The 17,035-nt window shown below is 26.8% G+C and overlaps 2 protein-coding genes and 1 long non-coding RNA gene across 8 annotated transcripts in view; all 3 read left to right on the top strand.

Annotated features, from left to right (window-relative positions):
• The first annotated feature begins 443 nt into the window (after window positions 1-443).
• LOC129609231 (guanine nucleotide-binding protein-like 3 homolog) lies at window positions 444-1,504 on the top strand. Its single transcript, XM_055521163.1, has 3 exons — window positions 444-581; window positions 640-974; window positions 1,183-1,504. Exons 1-3 carry the CDS (start codon window positions 560-562, stop codon window positions 1,321-1,323), a joined length of 498 nt encoding a protein of 165 aa, XP_055377138.1. The 5' UTR covers window positions 444-559; the 3' UTR covers window positions 1,324-1,504.
• A 979-nt stretch (window positions 1,505-2,483) lies between these two features.
• Window positions 2,484-2,988, top strand: LOC129609292 (uncharacterized). The gene is made up of 2 exons (XR_008696940.1): window positions 2,484-2,629; window positions 2,694-2,988. It is a non-coding gene; the product is annotated as an uncharacterized LOC129609292 (long non-coding RNA).
• A 5,956-nt stretch (window positions 2,989-8,944) lies between these two features.
• Window positions 8,945-17,035, top strand: part of LOC129609103 (protein draper) — a 73,447-nt gene continuing 65,356 nt past the window's right edge. For 2 of the 6 annotated variants that reach the window (XM_055520980.1, XM_055520976.1), the window contains exon 1: window positions 8,946-9,706. The gene's annotated coding sequence lies outside the window, so the exon portion shown is untranslated. Of the gene's footprint in view, window positions 9,707-17,035 lie in introns of all 6 variants that reach the window. The other 4 variants (XM_055520973.1, XM_055520977.1, XM_055520979.1 and 1 more) reach the window with 4 other exon arrangements.

The following is a 17,035-nucleotide window of genomic DNA, read 5'->3' as shown; positions in this document are numbered from 1 at the left end:
GCTATGATTTAAATTGTATATGTAGCTTCATAATTTTTCACCTTATTTCTATGTTCTTTATAAGTTGCTTAATTATTGTTGGTAAAGCAAGTAAGTCAAGGAATTAGAAACAGTAACTTTTTACAAGATCATAGGATACAAGCCCCAATAAATGTATGTACATTAGAGTAATAATAATAAAAATATACATACATATTTTTTCTCGTACTCAATATAAATTATTTGAAATGATAGTTTTAATTAATTTGTGTGTTTACAGGACAATTCTCAATCATTAGAATGAAACAATGAATTTTCATACGAACTTTCAAATATTTCAAAAACAGATTTATTTGGAGTTATTGCATTAGAGTTCTTCATTTACATTTACAAGAAAAAAAGTAAAACAAGAATAAAAAATGGAAGAGCATGTTATTTTGCTGTCAAAATAAAAAAAACTTAACCTAATTTCATTATTTACATGTTTTGAAAGTTTACTTCATGGAATAAAAAATTGTTCGCAATTGAAATTCTAAAATTTAAAGAAATTAATTTTTTGATTTAAATTAAAAAATAAAATATGGCTTTGAAAAGACTAAAAGGTAAAATCAAGATTATTTTAAACTATTATAGTTGATGAAACAAAAATTTTGTTTTTAGGTAAAGCTTCTAAACGAATGACATGTCGACAAAAATATAAAATTTTAAAAAAGATTAGAGAACATAAAAGAAAAGTAAGACGAGAAGAAAAAAAACATCCGAAAAAAAGCAAGAAGCAAAAATTAGTGCAAATACCTAACGAATGTCCATTTAAAGAGTCTATTTTAAAAGAAGTGGAAGCTATTAAAGAAAGGGAAAGAGAAGTTCGTATTCAACAAAAGATAATGAGGACGAAAGCAAATGCTGCATCAAAAGAAACAAATGAACCAATTGAAGTTGATCAAAATGTAGAAGAAATCGAAGACTTTTTTGAGAGTAATCAAGAAAGTTCTACCGTAAGTTTTTATACAGTATTTTGATTTAATTTATAAAGTAAAATGTGCAAGTTCTTCTGAAGATGTAAAAACAAAATATCTTTATTCCATTCTGCTAAACGCAGTATGCAATAAAATAACTGAAGCGGATTACGAATATTTTTGTATCAGATATAAAGATTTATCGCAAAATATTTAGAGAAAATTAAATTGCAAATATTTTTTTTAGGCGAAGAAGACGCAGAATCAAAAAGGTAAAAAGTTCAAAAAGAAAAAGCCTAAAAACACTGAAATCGAAAAGGCCGGTAGCAGAACTAAAAAGAATAAAGTAACATCTGAATCTGTTAGTTCATTATTAAAAGCTTTATGAGAATTATAGTTTTAATTTTGACTTGTGTTTCATATAAAATTTAAAAATAAGGTAAACCTCTAATATGTTTATTTTAACAAAAATATAAGAGATATGTGAAATTATTCAATTAATGAATTCTTTACTTCATAACTAATAAATATGGAATTGTTTTCAATAAATATAGTATGTACCTAACTAATTACTTATTTACTTTATTAATTTAAACAAATCAAACAAAACCCTAGATCTAGTCAAATATTTTAAAATTCCTGTATTTAAGACCTGAATAAAAAATTAATCAGACCTGAATTAGAGATTGTAAAAGTCTAAATCCTTACTATATTATTTTGGTACGAGAGGTGATTAATCTTTTATTATTTGTATACGTTAGCCTCTTATTCAAAACAAAATTATTACATATTTATATACAAAAGGAGGCAATTGCAATAGCAATTTCTAAACTAAGAAATATTTTAAGAGAAAACAATATGTACATATTTCCTACAATAGTGTTTTCAAAAAACACATAAATTGTTTCAGCAAATTACAATCTGTTGTTTTATGAAGAATGAAATATCTTTTTAAAGCAGATTTAATCCAGATGCGGGACCAGCGAGCTATTACATGCAGAGACCACAAATAAAAATCACAATTTCAACAAAGTTAAGTACCTGTTTACTTAACATGAAATTAAAACTTTTTAATCTTACACAAAATGTCCTGCCTTGATTTGATGCAACATCTGAGCCAGAATTAGAAGTTTCCATCTTTAATATTAAGCAACAAAATTAGAATAGAAAACTACCAAAAGAGCTATTTTCAAGTAACAGAAATATGAGCTCTGGGGTCTGGAGTCATACAAAAACTTGTTTTTTTTTAATGGGAAATTCTAAAAACTTAATGCGTGTAATGTTTCTTTATTTTTAAAAGAAAACTGGAAATAACTTTGTTCATCTGTTCAAAATTTGGAATGTATAATTGTCCAAAAATATGTTTGCTGTTTATAGAGAAATTTAAATGAAATTTAAATCTGTTTCATCTCATTCACACATTTTTGAATTACATACGTCAATAGGCAATGTCAAATTCAATATAGGAAGTGAAAAGCTAGCCTAATGACAATAATGACATCAACATCATATTTGTTTAGATTTACATGTGTATATTTTGTTTATAAACAGTAAACACATTTTCTAAAAAAATATAAATAATTATGGCGAAAACACAAAATCGAACACAAAATAATAATAAAAAAAGTTTTAAAGATAAAAAATGGACAACAAAAAAAAACAGTTTTAAATCTGATAATAAAAAGCAAAACCAGGTGGTAGTTTGATAAAAGAAAATAATAGAATTGCCTTTATTAGCCAAAAACTTTTCTATTACAGAAAAACAAAGAGAAGATTAATTATCAAGAAAAAAGGAAATTTGAGTTGGAAGAAATTAAAAAAGCTAAAGAAGAAAGAATTAAACTTCAAAAAGCAAAGAAATTAGAAAGAAATAAAATGATTAGCAAAAAAACTAAAAGAGGACAACCTGTAATGAAAGACCGAATTGAATATTTACTGAAAAAAATTGAAGCATCTAGATCCTAATAAAAAATTTGCTAATGCTAAAGTTAATTATTAAGTATTAATAAGAAATATAGAAAATTTGTTAATAAAATTGGAAGCTTTTAAGATACGTAAATATTTCAACGATTAAAATCAGTTGTTAACCGTAAAGTTAAGGTCAGTTATTGGACAAAAGTGAGTAGAATTAACAAGTGCTTTTTTGGTTAGGTCAATGTATTTTTAGGAGTTTTATGTATTTATTAAACGATAACCAATAGAAAACTTAAACTAAAGAAAAATCCAAAAAAAAATGTTTGTGCTTACAAAGTGGAAAAACTGAAAAATTTACATTTTTGTATAAAAGTTTTAGTAATAGAGAACAGTTTGGGATATTCATAACTGAGTAATTTTTTAAAAGTTGAGCATAAAACATGATTAATTGAACAGATTCCACAATAGAATTTTTTTGATAGATTACAATATCCTAATATTTTTCAGGACTTATGACAAGAGAAACTAAATTTTGAAAATTAATAATTAAGCATTTAAATATCTTATTATATTTAAATTAGATTCCATCCATGAACTCTGAACTTTTACCAATATTGTTTATAACAAGTCACACATACATTTTTATAAAAACTTTATAGAAATTGAGTTTAATTATGCTTGAATATATGACCACGAATTGGCGAATTACACAAGCGTTACACTAAATGTGCCTTAAGTTGAAAAGAGAACAAGAACGATACTCCAAGGCGACATGTCAAAATTCATATAAAATATTATATACATAATCAAAAGGACTGCAAAAATTAAGGGAATTTAACCGACGGCGGTAAAATAGCCTAAACTCTTATACTACCGTAAGCAAGTTTTTTTTGACATCGATTTCATCTACGTATGACTTTTACATATAAAATATTGTATAGTTGATTTTACCGTTCCACTGTTGGAAAATGGAATTCATTTTCCGTTGCCGTTCACCGTTTTGATCCTGTTTTTACACTTAATATGAAACTTTTGACAGTATTGTTTTAAATATTTTAAAACAACAACTTTGATGATAATCAGATAGATTCCTATTTTTCCCATCAGATACAATACGATGTCAGATTCCAATTGCACATTAAATTTTGAATTAAAAATTTCAAATTTAAACTGATATATAAAATATTTTCATAGATTATTTCGTGTGTACAGTACACTTTTTTGTTTTGCAGATTTGTTGTTTTGAACTGAATAAATTTAATCTTGAATTTAAGAGGGTAATTTGTGATATCTAAGGCTGATAAACAGGAAAATCGTTGTGAATTTTGGTATTGGCAATCAAGTCACTCCATATAATAATTCTTTTTCAAGTACATGGTAGGTACCCAGTTGCTGTGCTATTAAATTGCCACTCGAGTTTGGTAGCAAGTGTTGATTTACATTTGTTGCAATTGATTTCGTAATTTTGCTCCTGCGATTACTGCCAAAACAGACAACATAGTTGCCTGAACTTTTGGGGGAATTGATTTGGGGTAAAAATTTAATAATAAATTGCTATAATTAATTATTTGAAGTGATTTGCGAAAATCGTGCCAATATAAACATTGCAGAATTCAAACTGTCATTTTGGGTTGACAAGAGTAGTGGTCGAAAGTTAGTTACCTATCTGTTTGATACTTTTTGATACATAATAGAGTTAGCAATTTCATATTTAATATTGTAGTGCTACCGGTAAAATAAGTAGATGTATCATGAGTAACAAAATTGATATTGAAGATATAGCTAAATTATTCAAGAGCGAATTCAATACTTTTAAACAAGAACTAAAGATTTAATTAAACAAATCTATTGAAGAACGCTTGCAAAAAAATAAGGAAGAAATTGTAAAGGAGGTTAGCAAAAGTCTTGAGCAAGCCAACAATAAAATAGAAGAATTGAAGCTGGAAGTTGCCACTTTGAAAGCAAACCTGGAAGAAACAGTAAAAGAGAAAGAAACGGAGAAAGAACTAAACGAGATCAAATCACGCAGAAACAATATAATCATTGGGAATATAAAGGAGCAAGTAGGAGAAAACGTGCCGGAGGTAGTAATTTCATTTTTTAAAGACACGCTTAAAGTTCCTACAACGGTTGCTGACTTGAATTACGCCAAACGTTTAGGACGTCAAAGCAATAGTGCTGAGAAAAGCAGACCTATTCTCGCCAGTTTCGTATCATTGTTGCAAAAACAGAAAATACTTGACAACAAGAAACTGATAGAAGGAAGTCTGTATTACATCAAAGGCGATTAACACATACAAACAAAGAACCAAACGTGCTGAACTGATAAAAGTTAAAAAGAACTTAGAGCAAGAAGGTAAAAAGGTGGATTTGAGACAAGGCAAACTCATTGTAGAAGCATTATCTGGAGCTGGTTCTAGAACAACACAAAACGTAGATATACAAAAGAGAAACAGGTCTTCTAACGATTCTGAATTCCCGGAAGCTGAGCTTAAAAAACAAAAAAACAAAAAAGACAAATTATTAAGGTCGAATAAAACAGATAAAGTAATAAATCTAAGCGAAGTTTTTAAGGATACATAGTTGATTGTATATATTATATTATTACCGTACCGCAAATAACTCGGCCTGACCTTGGATTTTGATTTTGATTAAATAATAATAGGAGATGAGGAAGGCAACGGGAAACCACCTCATCAGTTCTTTCCCTAGTATAATATCATCGAAAAATAGTAACAACATCGAGCAACACGCAAACGCCGTTAATTTGAATAACAACACAAACAGCAAGTCATTGAACAATGAAGCAGCAATCTACAAAAATAATGAAATTAGAATAGCTACCTGGAATGTTAGGGGTTTGTTACAAGCTGGAAAAGTTGAAAACCTTGAACAAGAGAAGAAGAGAATGGAGATAGACGTCCTTGGAATAAGTGAAACTCACTGGATTGATTGTAGTGAATTTAACACCTCAGAAAATTTTGTTATATATTCTGGTTCTACACATAGTAACAATCACAGAAATGGAGTAGGTTTTTTTGTCTCATCAAAACTGAAAGCAATGATAACTACATCGATTCAAACATCAGACAGAATTATGCTCATTCAACTTAAGGCCAAAAATAACATGTTGAATCTTATTCAGGTTTACGCACCAACTTCTGATAGCACCATCGATGAGTGTAATGAATTTTATAACGAGTTAGAAGCTACGCTTAGTATTTTGAAAAAAGAAGATACAACAATCATTATGGGGGACTTTAATGCAAAAGTTGGAAGCGGTGAAGTTGAAAATACTGTTGGAAAATTTGGTCTTGGTAAGAGAAACGAACGTGGCGACAAGTTGGTAGAATTCAGTATTGATAATGATTTTGTAATAACCAATACCTGGTTCAAATTACCACCCAGAAGATTATACACATGGACATCACCTAAAAGTTCTTCAAAGTCAATAATAAAAAACCAAATAGACTATATTTTGGTCAACAGACGATTTAGAAACGCCATCAAAAATGCTAAAACCTACCCTGGAGCAGATGTTAATTCGGATCACAATCCAGTGGTTGCCAATCTGAAAATAGTATTCAAAAAATGTCCCAAAAAAAGTGACAATGTCAAGCTGAATCTCCATCGTCTAAATAATCCGGATGTGAGAAAAACCTATGCCGAAAAGCTCAACAGTGACTTGTATTCAAATAGGTTTACTATCAATAGCCAAGTGAATGTGGATGATCAGTGGAGCCAATTCAAAAGACCTTTTAATAGTGTATTATCCGATTTATCAAAAAGAGAAACATATAAAGCCAGGAAAGCTTGGATGTCTGAAGAAATTCTCCGGTTAATGGAGAAAAGAAGAAAATATAAGGCAATTGATGAGTATAAATTTAAATTAATAAATAAAGATATAAAGTATAAAATAAGATTAGCGAAACAAAAATATTGGGAGATGCAATGTACTGAGATAGAAAACTTAGACAAGCAGCACAACCTCTTGCAACTTCACAAAAAAATAAAACAGGTCACACGGATTAGTAAGAAGAATAATTGTGGAAATCTAAAAGATAAAAATGGATCTATAATATTTGACCCCGAAGACAGGCTCAAAAGATGGGAAGAGTATGTGGAGGATCTATTTGATGACGTTAGAGTTTGTACACCAGATCCATTGGAAGCAAGTGGTCCAGTTATAATTAAGTCTGAAGTCCAGGCAGCAATCAACCAGTCAAAAAATAGATTAGCAAATGGCCCAGACAACATTCCAAACGAACTGTATAAGCTGTTAGATGATAATAGAATAGAACAAATGACTGCACTATTCAACAGAATATACAATGAAGGAAAAATTCCTCAAGAATGGTTGAACTCTATTTTTACTACATTGCCGAAGAAAAGTAGAGCTTCAAAATGCAGTGACTATCGCACTATCAGCCTTATGAACCACTCAATCAAGCTATTCCTTAAAATCATTCTCAAAAGGATATTCAGCAAACTGGAAATAGACATTAAGGAAACTCAGTTTGGTTTTAGAAACGGGCTTGGCACCAGAGATGCTCTTTTTGTGGTGAATACACTGATCCAGAGATGCAGAGACTCTAATGTGGAGGTACATGCATGTTTCATTGACTTTGAAAAAGCTTTCGATAAGGTAAAGCATGACAAACTCTTCGAAATTCTAGAAAGTAAAAACATAGATAGCAAAGACATCAGAATAATTAAAAATCTGTATTGGAATCAAACTGCACAAATAAGAACAAATGATGGGATCTCACAAAAAGTTGAGATAAAAAGAGGAGTACGTCAGGGATGTATCTTGTCACCTTTGCTATTTAATGCATACCCTGAGGCAATATTTGATGAGGCGTTGGAAGAAATGGAATTTGGAATAAAAGTCAATGGCGAAATAATCAATAACGTGAGATACGCAGATGATGCTATTATTGTTGCAGACAACGCAGAGGACTTGCAGCTTATGATGATGTCGTTGAGTGATTGCGCAGAAAAATATGGGTTAAAAATGAATTTAGACAAAACCAAATACATGGTGCTGGGTAAAAATCCGTCAGCAAGGCATAGTCTTAGGATTCACGGTCGAGTGATCGAAAGGATAAATAGAACCAAGTACCTGGGATCGACCATAGTAGCTGATGTCACCAATTTCGCAGAAATTTCGAGCAGAATTGAAATTGCAAGGGCAACTTTCAACAAAATGAGAAATCTTTTCTGTAGGGGTGAAATTGGTCTTGACATAAGAAAGAGGATGTTGAAATGCTACGTGTGGCCAGTCCTACTATATGGAGCCGAAACGTGGACAATCAATAAGGCAATCCAGAAAAAAATCGACGCATTCGAGATGTGGACCTACAGGCGTATGCTGCGAATCAAATGGACAGACCGGATCAGTAACGTTGAAGTTCTGAGACGTATGAAGGTGAAGAAACAGTTACTTAACACCATTAAAATTAAGAAATTGAGTTACTTGGGACATATCATGCGCAACAACAAATACAGACTTCTCCAACTTGTACTGCAGGGCAAAATAATCGGCACAAAGACCAGAGGGAGAAAACGAAAATCATGGTTAAAAAATCTTGAAGAGTGGTTTGACTGTTCCAGCACTACATTGTTTAGAGATGTTTGTTCAAGATCTACCGTCAAAACGATGATAGCCAACCTCCATAATGGCGAGGCACTCTAAGAAGAAGAATATAAAATATACCTAATAGGCATCTCAATAAAATCAGGCTGACTCATTTTACCAATCTAGCTTGACATAATAAAAAAACGTCAAAATAACATTTAAATCGCTACTTACATCAAATATTTTTTAATTTTGAAAGTATAGTTTATGGTAACACTCTCAATAAAAATGTCAAAATACAATTGAGTTCAATTCAATTTCAATTGCTTTCAATTAATTTTGTATGTATGTGATAATGTAATATGATTTTTTGCTAGACATTTTGACAACAAAATACAAAATACGAGTATGATACATATTTAATTTCAATTTCAATATTCATTCAAATTGAAATGCTAATATGCTGCGCTGGTACTCGTTTTCTTGCTAGTTGCTTTAGATTGCTTTAGTATATTTTCAATTCTCTGTTTCATTTTACAATTAGTTGAGTCGAGAAAAGGAAAGGTATTTGTTACGGTCGGAGATATAAAGCGATTTTTTTTTTTTTTTATAAAAAAAATATTTTGAAATTAAATATTGCAAAATATCTACTTATAGTTATGCACATATAAAAAATTATTTTCGCTATATAAACAAAGAAATATATTGCGTATTTTGTTTATGTATAAAATATAAAAAAGGAAAATTAAAGTTTCAATCAATAATATTGTTATGAGAATAATGGAAAAAGCCTAATGATTACTGCAAACATACACACAATTATATACATACATACATACATATATGAAGTGTTTATCCAAAAATAAAAAGTGATTTTTTATCTAAAATAGCTCTTATTTATATTGAATTCAAATAATTAATTTATTAAAATATTAAAATAAATTATGAAGAGTGTTTAAAAATATTTAAAAAGATTGTGTAACGCAATTGTGAATGAACAAAGAGTTATTAGTGATTACATTTAATTTTATTATTTAGTGGGAAAGAAATAAAAAATTTGATTTTAAAATCAGAAAAATTTCCAAACATAATTGTATAGTGATTTTTTTTTTCAAGAAGCAAGCAGAATTACTATTAATTTATTTGCTCATAATTAATAATATATATGTACATATATTAAAATTAAAAAATAATATTTATAATCTCCAAAAATAAATAAATTGTGAAATTTAATAACAGTTTGGATAAAAAAATATTCATAATATTCTTAACGCAAAATGTAAGTAAATTTTAAAGAATTTCAATACTTATTTCTTTGAAAAAGCTATACTTTATAATTTTATTATTTATATGAATCTATGTGTATATATATTCTACATCTCCCTCTCATTCACATTATATGAATTTGTGGTACACATATACATATATATAAAAAAATATAGATATGTTTGTATAATTAATAAATAAAATATAAATTTATGTAGGTACATCTGATCTTATGTCAGGTGTAGGAAACCTGCAACTTCATTGTTATATAAATATTGTTATATATAGAGAAATGTTAAAAAATTAATGAAAATTACAAAAGAAAAATACTTGAAGCAAGATAAGAAGAAACTTAATAAAATTTTTTTTTTTTTTCTAAATTATCCTTAAATTTGGATTCTCGTATTGATATAATGTTACAACAATTTTGATGTTATAACAGTATGTACACTGTATTGCATGTACTTGTTTAGGTATATACATGTAAGTATATAGTAAACTAACTAATGTAAGTAAAATAATTTTTATGAGTAATTTCAATTTAGATAGGATATTAATGTTGATACGATCCACGATAAGATTTATAAAAAAAAAAAATGGAGCTATTTCCTTTCCTAATAAGTATTTAGGTAAGTGTAACGTAGGTATCTATACCTACTTTGTTCGTTTGAAAGAAGTTATAATCCTACCGCGTCGCTAGTTAAAATCCGCATTTTTATAATATTCTTATGATTAGTTAGAATACTTAACTAGCATAACTTAGTTAGCATTCTTACTGTCCACTTATAATAAGCGACAAGCTTGCATTGTACGTAAGTACGAGTACCACTATAACGAAAGTTATTGACAAGCAAATTAAGTAACAATTATGTAGGAAGGGTGGGTCTCGAGGGTGGTGTTGTAGTGTTTCGTCCAACACCTGGTTGGGGGGCACAATAGATCTAAATTTTGTAGTCGTGGTGCCCTGTTACCCTTCTTTGCAATCTGCAAAGAATATCGTCCTCATATTTTGAGGGCAAGTATAATACCCTTTTATTTTAATTTCTACGGTATAATTGGTTTTACAGTAATATTAGTATAGCAATTTGGATTTCAAGTGTTCGACAATGATTTTTTAAAGCTACAAGTATTCATTTTATATTTTCATGCATGAGATAAGTAAATCAAAGTATGTACTTCTCGTTTTTCAAATATTTAACTAATTCAAAAAAATTGCTCATCTGTAAGTAAATTTTTGTTTTTGGTCTAGTGCTAGCGGATTGTCATGACCTGAATATTTATTTTGTAAGTTATTTTAAAAATATTTTTCTCAAATACCGGTTCTATTGTCTTATATAGAAAACATTTAAGTAAAATGTTAAATTTCATTAGAATGGTTTGTAAGAAAAATTTGCAAATATTTTTATTTTTATATTTATTATCTATATATAATTATTTATTATTTTAACAATATTAATATTTATTTGTATAAAGTGTCTATCGTAAAAATACGTATTTAATATACTTACATTTAAGATAGATGTAAAATTGCTTATTTAAGTGTATATAAGTAAGTATACCGTATTGAACAAAAATTCAAGGTGTAAATGATTGAATATTCAATTAAGGTGTGAATATATTTATAAGGGTAAGAATATATATAAAATTCATAGGTAGGTATGTAAATATGTAGATGATTGAGTAAATATTAATTTTTATGTTATTTATGTATACGTCTACGATTTTTATTTAATAGATACCTGTTGATAAAAAATAAGTAATAAATAATAATTTTTGGGTGTAAAACGTATACGTCTGCATTTGTATATTGAATTCGTCTGGGTATCTACTTCAAAAAAGTATTGTATATTAGAATGAAGTTAATTTAATTTGGTATACATATATGTGAATGGATATTAAACTACATAAGTAGTATGCCCTAATTGTAAATATACATACATACATTGGCATATCTTCTTTTTATTGAATATTTTAAAAACATATGAGGTGTAGAATTTTTTCAATAATTTGTTCTTATATCTGGAGACTATTATTTTGTTGATTTAAAAAATTTATCGCAAATATTAACACATTAATCCAGATTCTGGTATTCGTATCGCATATAAATATCACATGAAGCGATACCATCGCGTCTAAATCTAATTCTACTGGTCATAAACTTGATAGTTGAAATGTCATAAGTTTTGATCGCAAATGTCAAATTCACCATTCATTTCTATAAAACTTTTCATGCGACGTAATGATAATTTTTTATCACCTTTAAGGTCTTTTAGTTTTAATGTATAAAGAAAATGAAAAATTCGGCAAAGTTAGTAGGTTTCTTAAGTAAAATTTTGAAATCGTTTTCTTGAAATCCTGGAATAGATTGTAAATATATATAGTGTTATGCATTTAAATATTAAAGTTATATAACACATTAAGTAATTAATCAGCAATGCAAGTATACTAAATCATCAAATTATTAAATACTTAATTCTCGTTTTATAACACAAATAATACATAATTTCGCTCAATTTATATATATAAGTAGGTAGTATCTAAATAAATAAGTAATTCAAGAAATTTTTTTAAATTTAATAAGTATTTAAATTCTGTTTTGGCACGCAAAATACTCTCCATTTTAAAATAGAACCCAAAAAAGTGAATTATTTAGTAAGACTCAAATTTATATTTATTGAGATTTATAATAGAATCCCACATATTTGAACAATATTTTCGCTAAATTAGTAAGTACTTAAGAATAAATTTAAGTATTCTAGAGTTTTTATATGTTATTAAGAAAATACTCAATGCCGTCGGGAATACTCAAAATTCTGATCGAATCCCGTTTTTTTTTTCGATGTTAAATAGAAATATTATAGTCTATGCAATTAATATTATACTCATTTTTTCAATTAAAATAAAAATAGTTTAATAGAATTTAAGAGTGTTACTCTCTTAAAATTTAATAATTACTCTTACTTTAACTATACTTATTTAAAATGGTGATTTATTATACTTACTTACCATATTCTTTACTTCCACTCAAAGACAATTTTATAAAATCTCATTTACTTACTTGTATTTCTATTATTTTTTTTTTTTAGATTACAGATTTGTCATGTAATTGTAACTGTAACTGTTTCCTATTTAACCATTATTCTCCATACTTGTGTATAGTTTTTTTCACTTACATAATGTAAGTCTGTTATTTTGTATTGTTTTCTAAGTTGTCAAAGTTGTTTTTATCAATTGAATATTCAGAGTTGAATTCAACTTTTACTCAACTCTTATGGTACTCGTAAATATATATTACATGTGTGTATAACTGCTAAAAGGGTTTAAATATAATTTTAAAAAGAGTTCTTATCATTCAAATCCCCCTTACCTGTCCTTATTTTATAATCTTTATTTCTCTTTTTTTTTTTTTGAAATATGGAAATTTCATTATACTGCAACTCTCTTACCATTTTTCTTGTTTTTCTTTTTGGAATTATATAATTTGCTGTTTTAGCTATTTGACCTACTAAGAATGCTTAAGGAATTATTATTTAAAGGATAAGTATATAAGAAATAAAAAATGCTAAAAGGTAAAAATAATAAAATAATATAAAAAAAAATTGTATTTCCTAAGCGCCATCATATGTGAAAGTAAAAAAATTTGTTGTAGCTATTTTTGCTGTTTTTTTTTTTTTATTTTTTATGAAGTTAAGCATAATATGCAATTATTTAAGATTTTGTTTAACAACTTTATATAACTAACATATTATACTTATTTAATCTAAAAAAAAAAAAAAGTTGAGAAAGGTGTCAAAAAATTAGGTTAATGACATCGTGTATACCATTAGTGAATATGTATAACAAAAATTATATTTAGTATACGTACAGTACATTTATGTTACTCATGATCACATATGAAGATTTTTTTCTATACATCTACTTACTTATTTTAAATAAAAATTTTAATAATTTATATATTATTTGCATGTAAGTATATATAATGTTGGTGTTTGTAGTCAGTCACTCGAAATTAGTACAATATGTACATTTGTCTTAAATATTCATACTTACATATTTTCATTTAAGTTTTATTCTAAATACATAAATGCATATACTTTCAAATTCCATTACATTTAACCCATACAGAATCATTCAAATGTGATTTGCTTACTCAAAGATTTAGATATTCTAATTTTTTTTAAACATTTCTTAAGAATTATATTAAAGAAATGAAAGAAAATTAATTAATTAAGTTGTCAAAGAAAATATTCATTTGCTTTCTTTTGAAGTACTTAAAATGTACTTGCAAAGAATCTAAATTTCTTTTATATAATTAATACGAACATTACGTAAGTAATAAGTATGTTAAAGTATTTGTACGAACATATTCTGGTGGGACTTTGATGTAACTTATTTTTGTTTTTATCTACAGAATTTTTGATAGTTATTTCTGGTGTTTACACACGGTCGTAATTTATATGTTGCGACTTCTTTGCTGAACTGTTATACATTCCAAAAAACTGTTACACATCTTTCTCAATGATAAAAGAAAAATCTGTTTACGGAACTGTGATTTACAAGTTTAAATAAAATTGAAATTTTAATTTTCAAAAAGATTTTGTTTTGTGTCAAAATGGTTGTATGCGACAAAATATTTTCAAATGAATTTTTACATACACACACATAAGTATACTTATAAAGTTGCAACTGTAAGTATATTATATAGCACAATTTAAATGCCATGAAAATTTTTACAATACACATTATTCAATTTCAATTGCAACATTGTGTAAACATAGCCCTATACATAATTTTTAAATTGTCAAATTTTTTGAAATATTAAAAATTTTTAAATAATTTTTAATTTAAATCAATTGATTGTTTTTTTTTCGAAAATTTTTTATATTTTGATTTTCATATGTTTATGACAACCAGGCCTTTATCTCTGCATGAGGGAGCTCATATGTTAAACAGATCTGTGTCAGAGTTAATGCTTACTTACCTGTATATTTATTTCTTACCTCTATTTATGAGGGATTACATGTGTTTTGCAGATGTTTACTAAAGGTTTAATTTTTTATTTTGGAAAATTTAAGTTTTACAAATAATAATCCTTCAAATATATTTGGTACTAATAATAAGTAGCTATTATAAAGAAGTTATAAACTGTTATACTGCCTTAAAAAATGAATATAAAAATCAATGCAATGCATATTTTTAGAATTTGCACAAAAGTACACAATTAAGTATGCTCAAATTTAACTCTCGACAATTTGTTAACTATTAATTCAGTGTTATATTACTTAGTATATAACTTATGTGCACCTATGTAAGTATTCTTAATATTTCACATCGAATAGGTTTGAGTAAAAATCACATTAAATACTCTTAAGTATGCCTTATTATAAAGTTCTTCTAATTAACTATATTTTATATTTACATATATACATATATTGTACATATATATTTATATTACATCCTATCGATTAAATGACAAAATCTCTTTTTAATAGCTTATGATGACCAAAAATTTTTAAAATATAAAAATAAAATAAATGAGTAAATATAATTAATGATAATTAAAAATTTCGGACAGATAATTTAATTAATTTCATTAATCTTCTTTTGAAGAAGTGTTGCCAGTATTTTATAAATAAAAATTGAGTAATCAATGTATTTTTTAATTCGCAATATCACATTTATTTTAAGAATAAGAAGCTTGTAGCCGAAGTAATTGTTTAATGCAATGCGAATATAAAAAATAACATTATTAGAACAATCAGAGTTGTAGAACTTTACAATACGAGACGAAGCAATGAAAACTTAAATGCTTTACAAAAAACGGAAAATGTGGATAAGTTAGAAGATTTTTGACATTTTAGCAAGCAATTTTCAAAATTTCAACATTAACTAGGTATTAGTCAATATAGAATCAAAGAATGTCGAAATTATTGTTCAATAATTCTATGAATCGTACAAGAATCTATGTGTCATTAACATTTTAAATCACAATGTTTACCTAATAAATTTATATATAATACATACGTACTTATGAATAATTAATAAAAATTTATATTACATGTCATTGTGTTTATTTTTCGTACTTATTTCTTAACAATTATTTCTTGGAAGGCACGCGTCTTTTTGTTTTCATCTTCACAATGCTTGCTCTAAAAAAAAATAATTTTAAAATTTTATTTTTTTTTTTTATTTAATTATAATTTTTGATAAACTTAAAATTATTGGGTTCAAGAAATATTTCAGACAAGTATAGAATCATTAAGAGTGACTAAATAAAATAAAATTAAAAAAATTATCAATATTATAAAATTTATGAATAATTTTATAAACATAGTACAGAGTGTAACATTTCATATATACTAATTATGTACATTAAATATGGACATAATACAAGTGTATGTGAATAAAATTGAAGTGGAAATCGGAGTATAAACAAAAAAATGGGCTTCTCTACATTTATCATGGCTCATTAGAAACCAGGGGGATTTTAATCTAAATTAAAAATTTCAAAAATTAAGAAACAATATTTGGAGAAATTTGTATGATTTTCTAATTAAAATTGTATAACAGTTTCTTATACAATTAAGGAATTTTTTCTTGGAAGGTTTTAATTTCCAACTAATTAAAATTATTTGATGAAAATGTAGAACGGTTGGAATAGGACTCAACACTTGAACACAACTTTTTTTTAAACAATTTTTATTCTGTTTTTCTTCTTTTCGAAGGACAAGTGGAAACAAAATTCAGGCCTACTTTGGTAATATTCTTAATAAATATTGGATTTTTGTGAGAATAATTACTATTTTGTAAATGATTTTCATTAATTTGTAATAAAATTAGATATACTAATAGAAAATATATATTTTTGATCGAATAATTAAGTTGACATCTGTCAGATTGACAGATATGCTGTTTTGAATTTAGGTAAATGATTTTGATTAATTCGTATTAAAATTTGGTGTACTTATAAGAAATACACATTTTCGATCGAATAAATAAACCTACATTTAACAGATTGACAGTTTCACAGATATGTCATTTGTAATTTGTGATAAAAATGCGATATTACCGAAAAATTTTATTGTAAATATTCTGTTACACTTAAAACTCTAAAAACTAACAGTTTAATAACAATTGCTATTTAAGTTTCTCTGAGAGGAGCATCTTGTAACATAACATAAACATTGTTGGTGTGATGAATCTCGTGTGTACGTCATATACTCGTATGCGTTTAATTTTGTTGCTTTTATGTACTTATTTCTGTTTTTTTTTTTGATTTCTTGTTTTGAAACAAATTTATGCTTTTAGCAAAACTTCTTATTCTATTTACGAATTAGTAGTC

The sequence above is a fragment of the Condylostylus longicornis genome, unplaced genomic scaffold (assembly GCF_029603195.1).
Source record: "Condylostylus longicornis isolate FDR11 unplaced genomic scaffold, ASM2960319v2 ptg000038l, whole genome shotgun sequence".
Classification (NCBI taxonomy): Eukaryota; Metazoa; Arthropoda; class Insecta; order Diptera; family Dolichopodidae; genus Condylostylus; species Condylostylus longicornis.
Note: the sequence above shows the minus strand (reverse complement) of the source record. Positions and strands in the feature narration are given on the sequence as shown.

Excerpts from the sequence above, each read along its gene's own strand:
- LOC129609231 (XM_055521163.1), top strand. The coding sequence starts at position 560 with ATGGCTTTGAAAAGACTAAAAG. Across the intron at positions 582-639 it reads GGCTTTGAAAAGACTAAAAG|GTAAAGCTTCTAAACGAATG; the intron begins GTAAAATCAAGA and ends TTTTGTTTTTAG. Across the intron at positions 975-1,182 it reads GTAATCAAGAAAGTTCTACC|GCGAAGAAGACGCAGAATCA; the intron begins GTAAGTTTTTAT and ends TATTTTTTTTAG.